At 47.6% G+C, this 20,175-nt stretch overlaps 1 protein-coding gene across 3 annotated transcripts in view; it reads right to left on the reverse strand.

Annotated features, from left to right (window-relative positions):
- The window catches only part of ABCC1 (ATP binding cassette subfamily C member 1 (ABCC1 blood group)), an 872,430-nt gene that overhangs the window by 635,984 nt on the left and 216,271 nt on the right, over positions 1–20,175 (reverse strand). For all 3 annotated transcript variants that reach the window (XM_069210194.1, XM_069210193.1, XM_069210195.1), the window contains one exon: positions 12,982–13,209. In XM_069210194.1, coding sequence (XP_069066295.1) covers positions 12,982–13,209 — 228 coding nt within the window. The remainder of the gene's footprint in view (positions 1–12,981; positions 13,210–20,175) is intronic.

Raw genomic sequence — 20,175 nt, forward strand, 5'->3', positions numbered from 1 at the left:
AGCAGTAATAGTAGTATATGCTTTATTTTGGTAATCGAAAAACCATAAAAGCAATGCATACATTGTTTAAAGAAAAATAATTTAAATCAATAAAATACAAAGCACACTATGTTAAAAAGGTAGGATAAACCATCTAAAAATCAAGTTACTATAAAAAAACATCTGCAATTAACAACAAGGTTACACAGTCATCATCTTGACATAAGGGTGTTGATCCTATATGCTCAAACTAGGGCTGTTGTTACCGCTCCCTGCCTCCTCTCTCAGACAGCCTTTTTGTGTGGATTCTCCATGCCCAAGTTAGTAACCTAGAGACAGCAAAGGCGGTATATTCTGTTAGGTCATGTTTGAAAATTCTACTTGCGACCCCTAGTTGAGATGTATCTAGTAACTAACAGACCAGGATAATCCACTTCCTTCGGGGTATAACGCAGGTTGGGCAGAAGAACATAAGGTAAAATTCCAAATCTGAGCTTTATGTACACTATTTTCGTTGATGGGGGAGGTGGGAGAGATTTATCCTATCCCAATATATTTAAAAAATATTTGAGATGCACATTTTTCAGTAAAGCTGCCACCTTTTTGCTCACTCCATATTCGTTGCAGTGTGTGGTCCCAATTGCTTGTTTCAATTTAATAAGAACACTTTTCTTTAAAGAGCAGGGGAATTCCACACTTCTGGCATCCCAATTGATTTACTCGGGTGTTTCATTTTACTTAACCAGGAAGTGTGGTGCGGGCATAATTGTCATGTTCAATATACTCACTTACAGTATGTCTACACTGGACCAGTTCCTCTGTAGACCATAAGTGCACTCAGTAAAAACAATTTTAGATGGATAACATGATTCATTCTTTGTAAAGAAACGTCAGGAGGGGAACAATGGTAGTGCTCTAGGGAAGCCTGATCAATGACCTAATAAGCTTATTTTCAGCAACAATCAGTGCAGACAGGTCAGGGCATCACCTCAAGGGCAGGGGAAACAGCACAGCTAGAGGTGATCTTATATTTTTGGACTATGGTAGAGGACCTTTGCAAGAAGAATGATATGCTGCGCTACTCTATCTGAGGAACCCAGGACTGATTTGCAGCAAGTCTAATGCCCAAATAATCAAACCATTTGACTTGCCGTAGGAGCACCCCTTCCAGTCACAGCCTACCTCTAAATGGCCAATCAGGGTTCAAGGTCATGAACTTGGATTTAGACAGGTTCACCTGTACTCCTCTTGCAGGGCACAATTTAGAGACGCTGTCCAGAAGTGCTTGGAGACCTGATAGCATTCCAAATATGTGTGTGTCATCTGTGAACATAAGTATTGGGAGGCTAATGTGGGCTGATTTTGGTGCAGTGTCTGCATTGAGCTAGCCAGTTAAAAGCTCCATTATTGTAGAGGCTAAATAATACATAGCCTTGTCTGACCCCACAATTAATTGGAATCCTAGGGGTGAGGTCCCCACCGTTATTCCACCTAACCTGAGCATATGTGTCTGTATGTAATAGCCGTAAAATTCTCAAGAGGTCTGTGGGGATGCCAAAGGAAGCAAGAACCTTCCAAAGGCTTTCCCTAGGTACCAAGTTGAATGCCACCCTTAAAGCAATAAGGTGACAAAGATGGTCCCGCCTAATAGTAACGTACCTCCCACATGTCAGTAAAAAAACAGTAGACTTAGTCCAGGGTACTAACTTTTGACCGAAAGCCTGCTTGGCAGTCTGAGAATATTTTGTTATCTAGCATCCAGGTTTGCAGTCTTGTCAACACCTGCCTATAAAAGATTTTTGACTAGTGTCAATCAGAATGATTAATCTGTAATTGGATGGTAAGTCCCTCAGCCACTTTTTATAAATCTGGACTATGATAGCTCCCTTCTGTGAGGGTTGGGGGGGGGGGGGGGGGGGGGGTGTCAATCCTCCTCTACTTGCAATGGTGTTTCCCAAGGAATTCAGGTAAGCGGTCCAGAACTCAGGTTGCAAAAGGTATAGGTCACAGGGAATACCATCTAGTCCAGGGGCTTTCTCTGTTTTCATTTGCTGTGATGCCCGAATTGTTTCCTATCTACAGAAGACTAGAAGATTACTAGTACTAACCCCTTTTGTATGTGGATACATTAGCTAAGGGGACATTATTTTCATTCCAATCGAAGTGTTTCAGACCTTCATCAGTTACCAGGCCCTTGCTTGAATGAATGGCGAGTCTAAATCAACCTCAGTTACGACCTTGTGCCAATCCTTGCAGAACTCGCCAAAGTGAGCTATCCAGGACTCTGGTTCTAACACTGTTTCCAGATGGTTTTCTATAGTACAGACCCCTCAGCTAGAAGCTTCAAGAAGCCCTTGTTGTTTCTATTCTGCAGAGCATCTGTCAGTACTTCCCATTGTTCCTCCTCCCAATGTGTTTTAGCTTATGTCAAACTGGTCCTGCATTCTTATCTAAATACCCAGATACCTCCCCTTTCACCCATTTTAATTGCTTCTACAAGTTTGGATTTAGCTAGCCTGCACTTGCTCCAACCAGGACGTTTTAATACATATTGTCCCCTACAGCTGAATTCTGTAAAAATAGGTTGAAGTGATGCCATAAATTCACAATGGGTTCTCACAAGATTTATTTTGGCCTTCTCCTTACTAATGAGAGGGGCCTGTTTATTCGCAAAAACGTTATAGATTTGGGTTTGCATGGTTATATCAGCTGCAGGTATTTGCCAATTTATGCACCTTCTGTTATACTGGACTCCATCGGGCTAAAATGATTGTTAACTCGGACATTGGTGCTCACAAACGGTTCTCTATGAAAGAGGGCACTCAGTGCGTCATGGTCACTATCTGGCCTTGAGACTACCTTTCATGTCTCAAATATAGGGCCATAGTGAAGCATATAAGAAAATATAGTCAATATTAGTCAAGTACATCCCTCTCTGAAAAGTTGGGTGACGCAGGAGATGGGAGGGCATGGACCCGTTCACTACCTTTAGCTCATGGATTTCTATTAAATGGACGATTTGAGCAGAAAACTTGGGCAACCTAATCGTATAATCAGTTGGCACAGAAGACGATCCCCTAGGATCACGCAATGTATCTTCCTGGGTCCAGTTCTTAGTGCCTAAGAGGATTTGAGTGCTGCAGTCTGCTGCAATAATTTTAGAGTGATTATGGTTTAGCTCCTCAGTCAGAGCTGATAAGCACCTTCCCGAGAGCAAATTAGGGGTAACGGAGCGTAAATATATGATAAAAACAGCAATGTTCCTGTCTCCGGTCTTGCGGCCGGTGTTGATCACTATGCCTAAAATATCTCTGCTTTTGTCGATAATTTGCTTTATCGCACTAAGTAGGTCCATCCTTGGTCATCTGCACCGGATATGATGTTGCAACTCCTGTATAGATGCTACCCTGGTGCACTGATTTTTTGTTTCTTTTCACAACTTTCCATGCCAGAAGCACAGCTCCATAAAGAAACTAACTACTGGTGCGTCAAAACTAAGCCCTGAAAGGGAAGTCCCTACCCCTAGAAGCCAGTTCGCCAAGCTGGGAGGATGGGTGGGTCAGTAAAAACTAAATATTGTCTCTACCAGATAAGGTGTTACTGTTACTGAAGGTAAGCAATTTGTCCATCTGATAAAGACATCTAGTTGCAGATTCCCTACCTTAGAATAGATACCCAAGCATTATCATACCCGGAGGTGGGTCTGTGAACCAAGTTCATATTAGAAAGTACTGCAAGACCAAATGGGCAAAGCGTCCATCCCTATGGACCTGACAGCCCAGACAACAGTGTTTGATAAATGTGTGCAGAGATGCTCACTTTGCTGCCTGATAGATGTCAAGAACTGGAACGCTGCGTGGTAACGCAGTGGTCGCAGTTTTGGCTCAGGCAGAATTAGCATGCAAACCCCGAGTGGGTTGCTTCTTGGCCAGTGCATAGCAGACCTTAATACAGAATATGACCCATCTGGAGGTGGCCCGCTTCTACACTGCCCGACCTTAGTTTGCACCCACATACCCTACCTACAAAGAGTTGATCATTCACCCGTAACTATTTTGTACGATCAAGATGGAGTGCCAATGATCTTTTTGGGTCCAAGCAGAGTCTCTTCCTCCTTAGAAGGTTGTGTGAAGTAGGCAAGGTAATGGAATGGCCTACATGAAACTGCATAACCACTTCTGGAAAAAAGGAGGCCCTAGTACGAAGCACCACATTGTCAGGACAGATGTAAAGTTCGGACATCTTTGATGAGCATGCCTGCAGCTCATCCACCCTGTGGGCAGATGTAATGGCCACGAGGAAGGCTGATTTCAAAGTGAAAATACTTAGAGGACTATTGTGGAGAGGCCAGAAAGGAGCAGACTTCAGAAATGTCAAAAACAAATTCAGATCCCATTGGGGCATAATGAATGGGGTTAGAGGAAAAATATGTTAAAGACCTTTGAGTAACCTGAAGGTGATCATGTAACCTCCAAAAAGCGGAAAAAGCAGACAAATAACACTAAAGAATGTCCATAGTAGCCCTGCTGGGCCACGGAAAGGATATACAGCAAGACCTCAGACAGAGGGACAGAAAGAGGTTCAACAGATTTGTTTGTGCACCATGCCACCAAATTTCTTCCAATGACAGGCGTATACCATTTTGGTGGTGGGACGCCTGACAGCCAAGATTACGTTACAGACTTCAGGAGTAAAGTCAAAAGCTGTCAAATATTGTTGCTGTATCTCCACACAAGAAGGCGGAAAGTGGAAAGGTTTGGGTGCAGAACCCTCCCCTGCTGCTGCAACAGAAGTGGCAGTCCGATCAGGAGATCAATGGACATGGTCATGAGATCAATGGACATGGTCAGCAGCTCAGGATACCAGACTCTGTGCCCAGTCCAGAGCCACAAAGATTGATGGGCCTGGTTCTTGATCTTCTTGAGAACGCCGGGCAGAAGCGGTTTGGGCGGAAAGGTATAAAGGAGGCCTGTGGGCTTTAGAGCTCATTTCACTATGATAAAGGCAAAAACGACAGATTGAGCTCAGCATGTCCCTTCTTTGGACATCTGCCAGGCAGTCGCAGACATCCATACTTTCACCAGCACCTACTTTATCTAATTACAAGTCCAAAGGGAAGGCCATTTTCCCAGATCAATCCTCCTGACTTCCTGGTATGAAGTGCACTACTTATACCCACTTCCATGGAGGTAGTATTGCTTTGATTATATATCACAAAATGAGGAATCTGTGGTTAGAAGCAGCTGTTGGGGTGTGGCCTAACGCCAATGGAGTAGGCAGCTTTCTGCAAGGCTCCTGCCAGCGACCCTCATACAGTGTCATCCTGCATTACAAGACTGGCTATCTGGACCCTAAAACACCAGGGAGTGACTGCTGATGTACTAAAAAAAAATGACAGCAAGCCTAAACGCTGTTTAAAAAAGCTGCGGCACGGTAACCACAGTAGCGAATTGCTGCCGCAAGTCGGCTTGAAAATGCCAGCTAACAGACAAACGAGCTCAGCTCTGCAACCGCCAGCCAGGGACTAGACAGAGAGCAGTCCCAAAGAACACCACTAACAAGAGTCACCCAGAAACAATTGCAGAGGCACCCCTTGTACACATGGATGTTCAGAGAGGCTGAGGAGAGGACGTAGCTCGGCTCGAGAGTGCAGCCGGAAGAGTGCCTGCTGGAGGGCGTGCACCAGTGAGAGCTGACAACAGTGATTATTCCTGGGGCCCTACCTGCAACAGAGAAAGGCAGGACCCTATGAGACGCCAATGGCCTGTGGAATCGAAGAGGGCTGTTTGCGCTACCCTTCCCCCCCCATACTGCCAGCGTGAGTGCTCCCAGAGGCATAGTCAGGCTGTGCTTGGCAGCCGTGAAAGGCACAGTTTTCTGAGGACAGTGCACCCTGGAGTGACGGCTGGAATAAAACTGTGGCATCATTGCGGTGAGTGTTGGCGCAGCAGAGGGGCACAACCTGGGAGGTTGGAGGACAGCCCAAAGGCATAACCCCTGACCCAGTTGCACTCTGCTGTAGGTGCTACTCCGGGCTACACAGGGATACTAAAGGTACCTGGCAGCACCTGTGTTTTCAAGACACTTGCCTGCCTAACTGGCTCTAATGAAGGTCTGGAAGTAGTGGAGTGCCTCTTTCCTGGCCTGGCCCTAACAAACAATTAGAGCATATGCCCTGAACAGTGGACAGAGACAATCTTGAGGGTGCAGCAGAATGCGGCACAGGCTGTGGTCCTTGGTCCGGTGGACCGATGGCCCTAGTGGACTTAAGCGGACACAACTCTAATGCCTCAAAGATAAAATCTCATGGGAGACCCGCTGCATTGAGTGAGACTTGGGGAGACGCCCTTGCAGCATGCAGCAGTGGGCCTACAGGGGCGACTGACTTTGCCGACCACAGAACTGTGGTGAAAGCCCGGAGCTTCATGATTTGACATGCCCCAAGCACGAAGCGGATGCACTCGAGGGTGGCCGCCTAGGCCAGCCCATTCCGAATCTTCTGCTCTTTCCCTCCCCTGGAAAGGTCTGCAGTCCCCCGTAAGTAGATGATCAAGGCCTGCAGTCCGCTTGACAAATATCAGAGATGATACACACCCCCCAGAAACCATGGAAAATAATCAGTTGTAAGAGACCAGGGAATAAGAGGGGGCCATATGGGATTGGTGGGTGGTTGGGGGGGGGTGGGGGGGGGGTGGGGGGATTATCCACACTCCTGCAGTATTAAAACAGTCGACAAGAACATGCGGAGTCTCCTGGAGACCCCACCCTACAGGACATACTCCAAGCTATCACCGCCTCTTGGGAGGTCTTAGAGAGTAAAATAGACTCTTTATCAACAGACATGGGGATACTGCATAATGGCACTCACCACCTGGCAGAACACGTATCCGCGACGGAGAAGGACAAAGGACCCATCACCGGCACTGGCCAAAGTAACAGACTGGCTACGCAATATGTGAACGAAGGTCTGTGTCCTCAGGCGAAGAGCAGAGGATGCAGAAAATTGATCAAGGCACAATAATATCTGCATAGTTGGACTACCACAGCACTTGGAAGGAAGGAACCTGTGGACTACTTGGAGCAATTGCTCAGAGAGGAGGTGGCCGGCAATGAACTCTGTTTTTCACCTTGGAACGAGCGCATAAAGTGTTGGTGCGTACTCCACCCCCGGGGGCTCCTCCAAAGGCAGTGGTGATGAGGGTGCTTCATTATAGGGATCAAGACTATACTCAGAGCCAAGGAAGGAAGGTTCCATTACTGTAAAGAACAGCATGATTTTTCATGCAGAGTTAATAAGAAGCGGTCCACATTCCTGGAGGCCAAGGCAAAACTTAGACAGCTGGACATACCATATGGCATGATGTTCCCAGCCCAACTTTGCACCTTGACAATGGGAGGGACACAGTTTTTCCAGTCACCATTTGAGGTCTGGAATTGAATTGACCTAAACCAATCAGCTGGCTCAAGTCAAACAATCAGCACTGATCCGGACCATGGCGCAAGCCCTCTCAATACAGATCGATGACCCCTTCAAAGAAGAGGCCCAGCTAGAACACTGAATAGTGATGGAAGTGGTGGCGTCACTAAGAAGTCATGGACAGAGTCCCTCACTGTTGCTGGATGAAGATATGGGGTGGTTTGGGGGTTGTTGGAGGCATTTCGGGCCTGACTGGGATTTAGCATTTCCCAAGACTCAGACACTGCTATGCTGGTGGTGACACCAGGGAACTCTGATGATATCATTTGAATGAGACCATATAACAGCATGAGCCACTGACAATGTGAATATCATTCAAGGGGAGAGCAGCGGGAAATGCTTACTGTAAACAAAATGAAAAGGGGGTGACTTAGGAAGGGTGTAACCGGCAGTCTTTTGAGCACAGGCTGAAGTGGATGGGGCGGGGGGAATGCACCAGGCTGCAGTTGTAAGGTTACATTGACCCCTCTTAGAACGTTGCACACTGGTACTCCTGCAAGCATAGTTAAAAGACAATGGTTGGATGGGGGGCTTTTGCCTGCTTGTCCTGAAGAAAGGACGTTGGGATGAATGTTACAGGTTTGATAGCAAAGGAAATCAGAGTCCAACGCCACTTGGGTTGTAGACACTAATGGAAGCTAGGTTGCTGTTACTGAGAGCGGAGATGTGGTGAAGGGCAGGTGGGGTGTTGGGCTCGGAGTCGACAACGACTGGATACTTCTGGGAATTAAAAGTTCCTCACCTGGAATATAAGGGGAATACACACAATGGCAAAGGGGTAAAAGTCTTCCTATATTAAAATAGGAAAGGCATCCAGATGGCAGTGCTGCAGGAAATGCATCTTGCGTCTAGTGAGGGAGCAGCACTACACAGAAGGTGGATTGGCAAGTCATATTATACCACCTATTCCGCTGATGCAAGAGGTACCTGGATTTGCATCAGAGCTGGGGGTACCTTTTCAACACACAGGGGACCTCATCAGCCCTGAGGGCAGATATTATGTGGTGATGGCCCAAAAAAAGGACACAACTTAACCCTGATTAGTGTTTATGCATCCAACATAGGAGGGTCCCTTCCTTTCAATCTTATCGGGTCGCCTAGCCCCTTATCTGGTACAGACTGCAATCTCTGGGGGGAGACTTTAATTGTGTGGCAGACGCCCAATTCGACTGCTCTCATCTCCTGCTACGCGATTCACTGATATCAAGGATAGCGTAGCAATTTGCAGACTGACAAATGCAATGGGGCCGCATAGATTTGTGGTGCACCCGCAGTCAAACGACTAGTCCTATTTTGTCGAGCCACCATGACCTTCATGTGCGGCTAGATCGATTTCTTTGTACAACTGATGCACAGCTTGGTACTCTGGGCAGAATATCCGGCCCGCATGATCTCTGATCATAACCCAGACTTACTTTACTTTCGATTAGGGTGCCCTAAAGCGTGTATTCCTACTAGGAAGCTGAAGCTTGAATCGCTAGAAGACCCACACTATTTAGAGGCGGAGAGAATACATGTTATGCACTTTTTTACAGAGAACGATAGTATGGCCAGTACCCGCCTGGTAGGATGGGACAGTTGAGACGGCAATTAGGGAGCAACGTATTGCAGAGTTAGTGGGGGTGCGCCACATCTTCCTTAAGGTAGTCATAGCAATCGAGGAGATGTTGAGGGCAGAGGAAAAGCGGAGACCAGGATGTCCGGAGTTACAACACAGACTACTGGAAGCAAGACTGTAGAGATTCACATAGAAAGACTTTGCTGTTTTGATTATAAATGTTACATGGTCTTGGTCCATGAGGATCCTTGTTAGCCTGGCTGGCAAACTTGGCCAAGATGGGCTCCATAATAGTAGAAATGCAAACAGATGAGGGGCACTGAATTTAAAGCCAGGAAGAAATAAACAGCCATTTCAGAAGTTAGTAAGTAAGGCTTTAAAAGAGCACTATCGGCCATGATGCAGGAGCAGTTTGTGCGTTCCTTGCATCGCTGCCCCTCTTAACTCACACAAGGCGTAGACTCTGGGGGCTAAAATCACCATACAGGAAATATGTGGAGCAATCAAGGGATTAGCACGTGGTAAAACACCTGGGACTGATGGGCTTCCAGACAAATTTTTATGCTATATGGATGACCTAGCTTCCAAACTGGTAAACCTTTAAAAAAGCTGCACGAGACAGGGGCATTGTGCTGACCACCACATAAGACGCGTGTTGTACTTTTTCACAGTACTTTCCATATGGATACCCAGAGATAGCTTTAAGTAACTGGATGCCCTAATAATAACATTCATTTGGATAGCGAGACAGAGAAGAGTGGCTCTTTTCAAACTGCAGCACCAATACACTAACGGAGGTCTGGCAGTGCCGGAATTAGAATCCTATTACCTAGCCACGCAGCTCCAATGGAATGCTCAGTGGCTGACAAGCAGGCGGGCCCCAAAACAGGCCGATGCATCCCTTCACCCCAACATGGACGTGACTAACAGAAACACTGCTGTGAGTGAGCCGAGCATGGGAGGGCAACACACCAGAACTTGGAATTATACGCAGCTGCTGGGCAAAGGCTCTACAGAAAATGAAGACTTGCATCCTGCACTCTCCTGAATTTCCTAGAACATTACTGCATTCATTATATCACAGTTGCAGCTGGGAGAGGATGGCTGATTGGCTGGCGGCAGGAGTGAGGTAAGTAGGTAACTTGTTCCTGGCGGGGGAACTGCTTCCATTTGAGGACTTCCAAGCAGAGATTGACCTACCACGGGCCACTTTCTGCTTCAAGGAGCCATCACTACAGCGTTCCGCAAACACCAAAGAGTGGACACAAATACGGGACAGGATCCCGAAGCACTCACAAAATGCTTACTTTAAACTAATTAACTATTTTACCCTGCCTAGGGCTTATCTAACCACTGGAAAAATCAATAGACATTTTCACATGACAGAAGCACTCTGCCCGCAGTGTGGGAGGGAGGGTGCCGAGATCAAGCATATGTTATGGGACGACCACCCCCGAACCCCCCCATCCCCCCCCCCCACACACACACACCACTAATCTTGGGACATACTGGGAAGAAGTGACAAAAATAGTAGCTGACGTTATTGACAGGGAGATCCCACACACACCAGGGCTTTGCTTACTAGGGTGGTTCCTGCACACATCCAAAAGGAAAATCACCGGAACCTGGAAGGTTCTGAGGGGACCCTGCAGCATGGGGGTCTGGCGCACAGAACTAGAAAGGATGGGTTGGATTTGAGGGGGGAGTGTTACTTAGAGAACCCAGGAGGGCTTACGTCCCCTGGAAGTGGAGAGAGCCTGGAAAGCCCTAGTTGACTGCTGAAAGGAACCAGAGGTGCAATCACAGGGGTCCTCCATCAACCCCTACTCCCTGGGAAGTCTGTGGAGGGGGATAGTGAGCTGGGAGGAGTGTTGAAAGTCATCATTCCTTAATTGTGCAGATGCACTGATTTGCCCCTCCCCGGGAATCCTTTCAGAATTTTTCTGCTATACCCAAAAGCGTCCAGACTGAAGCAAGACTAATGCGAAGGACTCAAGTAGAACAAAGGAAGGGGCGGGGAGATGGGGGGAATGATAAGCCTACTAGATAATGGAATTATTGTTATGCGTATTGTGGTCACTTTGGAAAAGTTTCAATAAAATAGGTCAACAAGAAAAATGGAAGCTGCCTTCAGAAGAATAAGTTATTTACCTTTGGTGACACAAGCCTGGTTGGTACTCTGCCTAAGCAAAGAAACCTAACTGCTACTGTCCTCTAGAATGGACTTTTAATGTTTAATAATGTTCCAATGGTGAAATGATTTTAATAGGGCCTGGTATGCACATCTGTGTCTAAGGGAGCTGAAAAAGTCGGCACACAGTCATTTTCAGAACAAGTAATGTCAGGGGCCGATGGTACTACATCACACAAGATATATCGCAAAAGTGCGGGATCCAGTTTGATTCTTTGGGAGATTCAGAGTGAGGACTCTTCAGTTAGAGTATCTAACAGAAACGGTGCTACCAAAGGTGAGTAACCTATTCATTTGCATCCCTCGAGAACTTTAAGACGCACCCACATTTTGTGAAAAAAACAAAACAAAACTGAAAACTGAACAGTGACATTATGACAAGAAAATAAAAACCCTAATAGAGTCAGCTCCTAAGCTATCATGAGGACGAGGTCTATAATCTACACAAGAGTAAGAGAAATCAATTTTATTTCACACTAAAAAGTATTCCTAATTGCAGTACTAGTAGGCCTTACGTGCTTGGGTAATGCTTACTTCAAAATGTTTCTGCAGTCTACTTTAAACTAAGAGGATTCCAATTGTTATCATATAAAAGAGCTGACAAAGCTACCAACTCCTTCACGTTGGCAGAGTTTCTTATATTAAACTACCTATCACACGATCCTTACTCCCATTCCTCTATACGTGCACACATATACTTCAATAAAGCCACTAAGAGATGCCAACGATTTGCATGTGACTAAAACTTTTGATTACATTTACTCTTCTCTTATTCAAATGCAATTACAATACGAGATCAATTTCTTGCATTCCTGAAAACGAGCTAGGCAGTTAATATCCAAATGAAATAAAACATCAAGATTTGAAGGTAATAATTGAATATTTCACTTCCACTATAAAGTGGCACATAAAGATAGGAAGAATAAGGTATTGACTGAGCGACAAATTTAACTGGGCATTGGAAAGAAAGTGGGAATGACATTTTATTTAACGATGGAGATTTGAAGCATGAGGTGGCATGTACACATCCTCAACTAATGCCAGATTCAAGCTTATTCATTCTCTGCATCTGACCTACACAAAAAAGATCCCAGGGGATGTAGTGTTTGTCCTGCATGTGGAGTGAAGCATTGTGAGGGCCTAATATTAATTTGGGGCCATCCACGAGTCTTTAAATTGTGCGACATGTTTGACAAGTAGTGAAATTTTGCTAGGATAAAATGAAGAATCCGAGTGCTGCTCCGTTACTGAGGGTATCTCCAGCATAACCAAAGTATATGATTTAAAAAAGGTGACATCATTGGCACTTACCATGACCAACATACGCTAGTGATCGAATGGTTAACTCAAAAATTTGAATGAGGGAAAATTGTCTGAGGGACTTGGATGATCAGTGTAGCAGAAATCCATATGAGAACATCCGCAAAGACAACAGAGAGGTCATGTACCAAACCGATGTAAAGCTCTTATACAGGCATTGTTATATTCAGCAGACTCGCTTCTATCTTGATCCTGCATAAAAACATGCATGCACAGATGACTATTTCTCCAGGAAAATAGTAAGTGGCACAACCCTATCTTCTCCAGGCCATACTATGGATAATGGCTGTACACTGCATTGTGTTTAAGAGAGGATGCCCAAGAAACCAATCACTATGCTAACCTATCACATATATCAATAATTGTGTATAATGTAAAACAGAAACACTGTTACACTTACACCAATAAAACAAAACCCATTAATAGACAGTAAATGAAATTAGAGGTAAATCTTACTTCAATATTTCTGGCCCAGCAAACATCATGATGTCATGAATAGCTTTAAACAGGAAACTCATGAGAAAATAAGGTCCAAAGGTTTTGTATAGCACCTTAAACAAGGAAGGCTCGACAACCTTCTGAGAGGGTCTTAAAAGCAAAGCCTCTGCCTCTTCGGTCACATCTGTGTCGGAATTACCTTTTTTCTCATTTTTTTTGGGAGAATAAACCATTTTTAAAGGTTGTCTGAAAGAAAAAGTTAAAGTCTTTTTTTTAAACTATTATACTAAAACTTGACATGCTACACCAGAACCTAATCAATACAACTTTTAAGGAATTGTTGCAACACAATTGTCTTTCACAAATGTTTAAAAATCGAATATTTATAAATTACATGTCAGCAGGTTCTACAAAAGCATTTTACATTAAAACCTTATTTCTACAAAGGCTTAGAAAATAATATCTAGGCTTTAGTGTAGTTATGTTAGGGATCAATTCTACAAAGCATAAGAAAGACCAATTAGAGATCAAAAGTCCGCAATCTCCTTACAAAGAAAAGAAGGTTTTCCAAACTCATATCTCCTCAAGGAAAGGTGCCCGCACTTAAGAAATTACATAGAGATGCAGGTAACCCATTTATTAGATTAAGGTTGTCAACATTTTTGTTTAAGAACCCACCCACATTCCATCTCACCTTCATAAACCTCAGATCTTGAACATATTAGATATACCAATTTAGTGCTTCCAAACAATATCAAATAAATCTCATTTCTCGGTCAGGTAGACACAGTGTGGGTAGTACATCTGCACCATACGCAGTCTGACTGAAATTGCAAGGACATGCAGCACCATCAGTGCGTCCTGCCAGTCATCATCTAGTGGGCCAACCCTTAGGGACTGGAGAGGTGGTGAAGAGTTCAATACAAGGGAGCGATAAATCTCCGAAACTCCCCTCACCCCCCTCCCCCCCCGCCCTCAGAGCCCCCATCATTACCTTTGCCTCCATAGGGCTGAATCCAGGTATGCAGGTTTCATTGCTAACATGGGCCCGCAATGCATGTGTCAGTTGGAAAAACCTGTGGAATTGTGTCTGGGTCAGTGCGTATGTTTCTTGTTGTTGAAAAGACATCATGTGTGTGCCCTCCCAGACATCTCCCACCACTGTGATGCCTATGGCGTCCCATCGCGTAAAGCCCTCCAGATTAGCAACCTCTTGTAACCATGTTTCCAGCCATAGAGTGGTATGTTGAGTGATCCAGCCCCCCACCCTGTCAGTCTTTCAGCCGCCTGCCAACCATACAGGACCTGGCTAGTGACTTCTGACATGGCCTTGGGAATGGCACTGCCTTAGAGCAGGTCTATAAGATGTGAAAACCCCATTGTGGACAATTCTACGCTGTTGGCTGGATCATCCCGTCCCCCTGTGAACCATTCGTTGATGGCAAGTACCTGCCCTGCCAAAGAATAGAAGCATAGATTAGACATAGCTAGACCGCCCTCATAAACACCTCGGTGGCATGTGTCCCAAGATAGGTGCCGTTGGCCATTGCCACATATAAATGAGCAAGCCGTAGCGTCCATCTCCTGAGTTGAGGGAGCCGGAGGGGAAGATCATGGAGGACATATAGGAATCGGGGCAGGACAAGCATTTTATAGAGTGCCATGCAGCCCATGACATTTAGCGACAAAGTCTGCCATTTTCCCAGTTCTGTTTTCACCTTGCGGGCAAGAGAGGTAAGGTTGAGGGCCCAGGACATTGACGGGTGAAGTGCCACCTTCATGCCAAGGTGCGTAAACCTTAAATGCCGGATAGGAATATTTGTTTGCCAGTAAACCAGAGCGCGAGACTCCAAGAGCAGGCCCAATCGAGATTTCTTGGAATTCATCATAACGCCTCTCCGAAAACGAGCAGCAATTGCAGACACCTAGGTCCGCTCATCTCCGGCCGTGACAGGTAAAGGAGGAGGTCACTGGTGTAGCGCATGATCCTCCTCCCCTCCTGCCCATCGCCAGCCTTCCGGAAAGGTGTCTCAGTGAAATATTTGTGCCAATGGTTCTATGGCTAGGGTGAAGAGGAGAAGGGACTGCCCTGTCTAATAACTCTCCTGACGGGGAAGACCTCCGAAAGCATCCCATTTACCAGGACACGGGCTGTCTGTGTTTGGTATAGTAACTGATCTATGCATTGGAATGGGTTCCCGAGAACCGTTTTCCAAACGGCAAGGTCCAGGCAGCCCGAGACCACAGTGTTGAACGCTTTTTCAAAATCGATTAGAAGGAGGGCCAGTGGGGAAGGAAGCGTGTGTCTATGTGCCAGGGCAACATGTAGCCTTCGCAGGCAATGTCTAGTGCTGCGGTCTGGCATAAAACAGTATTGGTTGGGATTGATCAAATGGCGTAGAACCATCCTGAGACAAGTAGCCAGTATATTGGCGTAAATTTTAAGTTCACTGTTAATTAACAATATCGGACCGCAGTCTGCACAGGACACAGAGGGGGGCCTGGACTTAGGCAGTACCACTATCGTTGCCTGGTCCAAGTCATGAGGAAAGGTGCCCTTCTCCTGTAAAGACCATGTAGCTGGGGTAATAGTATGTCCCGGAATTTAGAATAATCTTACGCCGGGTACCCATCTGGGCCGGGGGGTTTTGCTAGGTCCCAGTTTCGTGATGGCTTCCCCAATTTTCTCTATTATGGTTATGGGGTCATCAATACTTCTACTAATAGGGGCTGAGAGGGTCAGCATGTCTATTTCATTTAACAGTTGCCTCTGCTGTTCAATGGTGGGTCTAGGTGCCGCAGTATATAGGGTGGCATAATATTGTGCAAATATATCAGCTACGTCCCGGGGGTTGCATGGGCCGTCCCAGTGCCACCTACTATCTATGGGACCACCCGTCCCATCACATATCTGGTTGCAAGTCAGTAAAGGAGCTTGCTGTTCTTGTCCCCCCAGCCATAGATTCGGGCTTGGGATGCCAGCCAAATTTGCTTTGCCTCCTCTAGGGAGTGGGTTCTGATATCCTGTCTCACCATCTCTACGGCTCACCTATGCTTCTCTCCAGTTCTCATCACCCTGCACTCCAAATGGAGTGCCAGGATCTCAAGAGAGGACCATGGGCCTGTTTCTCCCGCTCCCATTGCTGTAGAAGACCCTTTGCATGGCCACAAATTGTAGCCTTGACCGCCGCCCAGAGCGTGATATGAGATTGGACCGTTCTGTTATTGTCATTGAAACAGTGTTCGATCTCCTTGCAGAGGTCCGTCAAGTATACGCCACATAGGGCTCAGACTCTCGTGAGGGTAGCCAATGGTCAGGGAGATAGGAGTATGCTCGGAAAGGCCGCGGAGAGTATCTGGGTGACTAGGGAAAGGTCAGTGGCAGGCGTAAGGATTATGGCAATGCGCGCTTGGGTGTGATGTGACGCTGAACTATGGGTGTATTGCTGGCGGCGAGGTGCCATATCCGCCATGTGTCAGAGAGGCACGTGCTCATCATCCATTTGGTGAGGGATAGAGAGCATCTGTGGCGGGCATCTCACAGGGGGCCCGTAAAGTCAAGGCCCGGGTCTAAGACCACATTCTTGTCACCACTAATGATTATAAACCTCATGGGCATCTGGGCCAGTAGTGTGGAGAGAGTGAGAAGAAACCAGGCGAGCTCCGTCGGGGGCATATACTGAGTAGGATGATGGTATACCTGTCTACAAGGCCTGTCAGGGCCACAAACCTCCCCCCTGTTGGTCCACCTATGTCTGCTCTACACCAAGGGGTATTCAACGTGCAGACGTATCGCTACCCACCTGGCTCCCCATGTATACCCTGAGTGGTAGCCGTAACGGGCCAAGAACAGGCATGCAAACCCCAATAGGTGTGTTTCCTGGGGAAGTAGGACAGATGGGGTGGAGGCGCTGCGCATAGCGCGGCACCACCGTCCTTTTAATTTTGTTGAGGAGTCCGCTAACGTTCCACAAGACTACAGTGGTGGGCACCATACAGTGCTATGAAAAGGAGTATTCCCCAATTCAACTTGTGCATCTGGGGGAACAAGACATTTGTCTGGGTGGGCCGTTGTGAGTGGTGGACCCTGTATATGCTTAGTGTCTGAGCGACTTGAGTGTATCTTCCCATGTGCGACATCCAGGTGTAAACGGTAGAGAACAAGCAACAGTACAGTAACTCAATCCTACAATGATGAACACCTCCCAACTACCCCCCTCTATACTTCCCTCCCAACTTGGAGAAGCATTTGTCGCCCCATAAACGCTCCAGCAAAATCAAAGGAAAGATAAGGTAAACCCCTGGTCGTGTGGAGTGCTGGACCCCTCCAGTGGGTTGGATCTCATATGCATTTCACTGGTGGACCCATACCGATCCCACCGCAGTCTTGCTGGACAGTCAAATGGGTGGAGTTTGAGTCAATCTGCCCCGGAGGTGCCAATCCATGGGAGGTGTCCTTCTGTCACAGGGGCGATGGTGAAGGGAGGCGTCCCACCCCAAGAGATTGTGAGCTTCCCCACCCCCCCCCCCCCCCAGTGGGGGATTGGCAAGGAGAGCTCTATGTGCACGCTCAATGGCGAACTAAGTAGACAGTCTGTTAGGGGGGCATCCAGGATCTAAGCCATGTCTCCAGGAATTTGACGGGCCCAGGCCCCTCGGTCATCTCGGGAATCCCACAAAACGTAGGTTATTTCATCTTAAGCAGTTTTCGGAATCTTCTGCGCACTGCTGTAGCTCGTGTGTACGAGGTAGGAGGCAGGATACCTTAATCTTGAGATCATGAACCTCGTCCTCCACTGTTGACACACGTTTCCGTCTCTGTGAGTCGTGCCAAGACATTTTTGAGGTCCTGTCGCAGCAGCACCATGTCTACTCTCACCACCCCAATTTTGTTCTCGACCACTACCTGGGAGTGCTGTATGGCTCATAGAATGCATCCAGCAGAAACAGGCCACAGGCGATTAAAGGCCAAGTCGGACAGGCGCCCAGCAGTTCTCTTTCTGTATTTTTGCAGGCCCTGGGATGTCTCATCAGGACCAGGGCCTGTGCGCCTCCAATGGCACTGGCCCAGTTGCATGCTGCGAGTCCACGCCACGGGTCGCGCCAACTGAGTGGCCAGTGGCCCCACTCATGGTGCCACCACGCCTCAGGAAGCACCAGGGGGAGCAGCGGAAGCACCAGGGGAAGCAGCAGCGGCATCCCCAAGCTGCCCAGGGAGGCCACCACTCTGCCATGTGCAACCCCCCTCACCCCCACCAAGGCCAGGTCAAATCCACTGCGATCGGTGCACTCGCCACTCTGTCGCCGGGAGCATCAAACACACTGTAAAGAAATGGCTCCCTGTTGCAGTTACCCCCCACTTTTTGCCTGATACTGATGCTGACTTGACTGAGAAGTGTGCTGGGGCCCTGCTAACCAGGCCCCAGCACCAGTGTTCTTTCACCTAAAATGTACCATTGTTTCCACAATTGGCACAACCCTGGCACCTAGGTAAGTCCCTTGTAACTGGTACCAAGGGCCCTGATGCCAGGGAAGGTCTCTAAGGGCTGCAGCATGTCTTATGCCACCCTAGGGACCCCTCACTCAGCACAGACACACTGCTTGCCAGCATGTGTGTGCTGATGGGGAGAAAATGACTAAGTCGACATGGCACTCCCCTCAGGGTGCCATGCCAACCTCCCACTGCCTGTGGCATAGGTAAGTCACCCCTCTAGTAGGCCTTACAGCCCTAAGGCAGGGTGCACTATACCACAGGTGAGGGCATATGTGCATGAGCACTATGCCCCTACAGTGTCTAAGCAAAACCTTAGACATTGTAAGTGCAGGGTAGCCATAAGAGTATATGGGCTGGGAGTCTGTCAAAAACGAACTCCACAGCTCCATAATGGCTACACTGAATACTGGGAAGTTTAGTATCAAACTTCTCAGAATAATAAACCCACACTGATGCCAGTGTTGGATTTATTAAAAAATGCACACAGAGGGCATCTTAGAGATACCCCCTGTATTTTACCCAATTGTTCAGTGCAGGACTGACTGGTCTGTGCCAGCCTGCTGCTGAGAGACGAGTGTCTGACCTCATGCGGTGAGAGCCTTTGTGCTCTCTGAGGACAGAAACAAAGCCTGCTCTGGGTGGAGGTGCTTCACACCTCCCCCCTGCAGGAACTGTAACACCTAGCAGTGAGCTTCAAAGGCTCAAGCTTCGTGTTACAATGCCCCAGGGCACTCCAGCTAGTGGAGATGCCCGCCCCCTGGACCCAGCCCCCACTTTTGGCGGCAAGTCCAGGAGAGATAATGAGAAAAACAAGGAGGAGTCACTGGCCAGTCAGGACAGCCCCTAAGGTGTCCTGAGCTGAGGTGCCTCTGACTTTTAGAAATCCTCCATCTTGAAGAAGGAGGATTCCCCCAATAGGGATAGGAATGTGACCCCCCTCCCCTTGGGAGGAGGCACAAAGAGGGTGTACCCATCCTCAGGGCTAGTAGCCATTGGCTACTAACCCCCCAGACCTAAACACGCCCTTAAATTTAGTATTTAAGGGCTACCCTGAACCCTAGAAAATTAGATTCCTGCAACAACAAGAAGGACTGCCTAGCTGAAAACCCCTGCAGAGGAAGACCAGAAGACAACAACTGCCTTGGCTCCAGAAACTCACCGGCCTGTCTCCTGCCTTCCAAAGAACTCTGCTCCAGCGACGCCTTCCAAAGGGACCAGCGACCTCTGAATCCTCTGAGGACTGCCCTACTTCGACGACAAGAAACTCCCGAGGACAGCGGACCTGCTCCAAAAAGACTGCAACTTTATCCAAAGGAGCAGCTTTAAAGAACCCTGCAATCTCCCCGCAAGAAGCGTGAGACTTGCAACACTGCACCCGGCGACCCCGACTCGGCTGGTGGAGAACCAACACCTCAGGGAGGACCCCCGGACTACTCTACGACTGTGAGTACCAAAACCTGTCCCCCCTGAGCCCCCACAGCGCCGCCTGCAGAGGGAATCCCGAGGCTTCCCCTGACCGCGACTCTCTGAAACCTAAGTCCCGACGCCTGGAAAAGACCCTGCACCCGCAGCCCCCAGGACCTGAAGGACCGGACTTTCACTGTAGGAGTGACCCCCAGGAGTCCCTCTCCCTTGCCCAAGTGGAGGTTTCCCCGAGGAAGCCCCCCCCTTGCCTGCCTGCAGCGCTGAAGAGATCCCTTGATCTCTCATTGACTTCC

The sequence above is a fragment of the Pleurodeles waltl genome, chromosome 10 (genome assembly GCF_031143425.1).
Source record: "Pleurodeles waltl isolate 20211129_DDA chromosome 10, aPleWal1.hap1.20221129, whole genome shotgun sequence".
NCBI classification, from domain to species: domain Eukaryota; kingdom Metazoa; phylum Chordata; class Amphibia; order Caudata; family Salamandridae; genus Pleurodeles; species Pleurodeles waltl.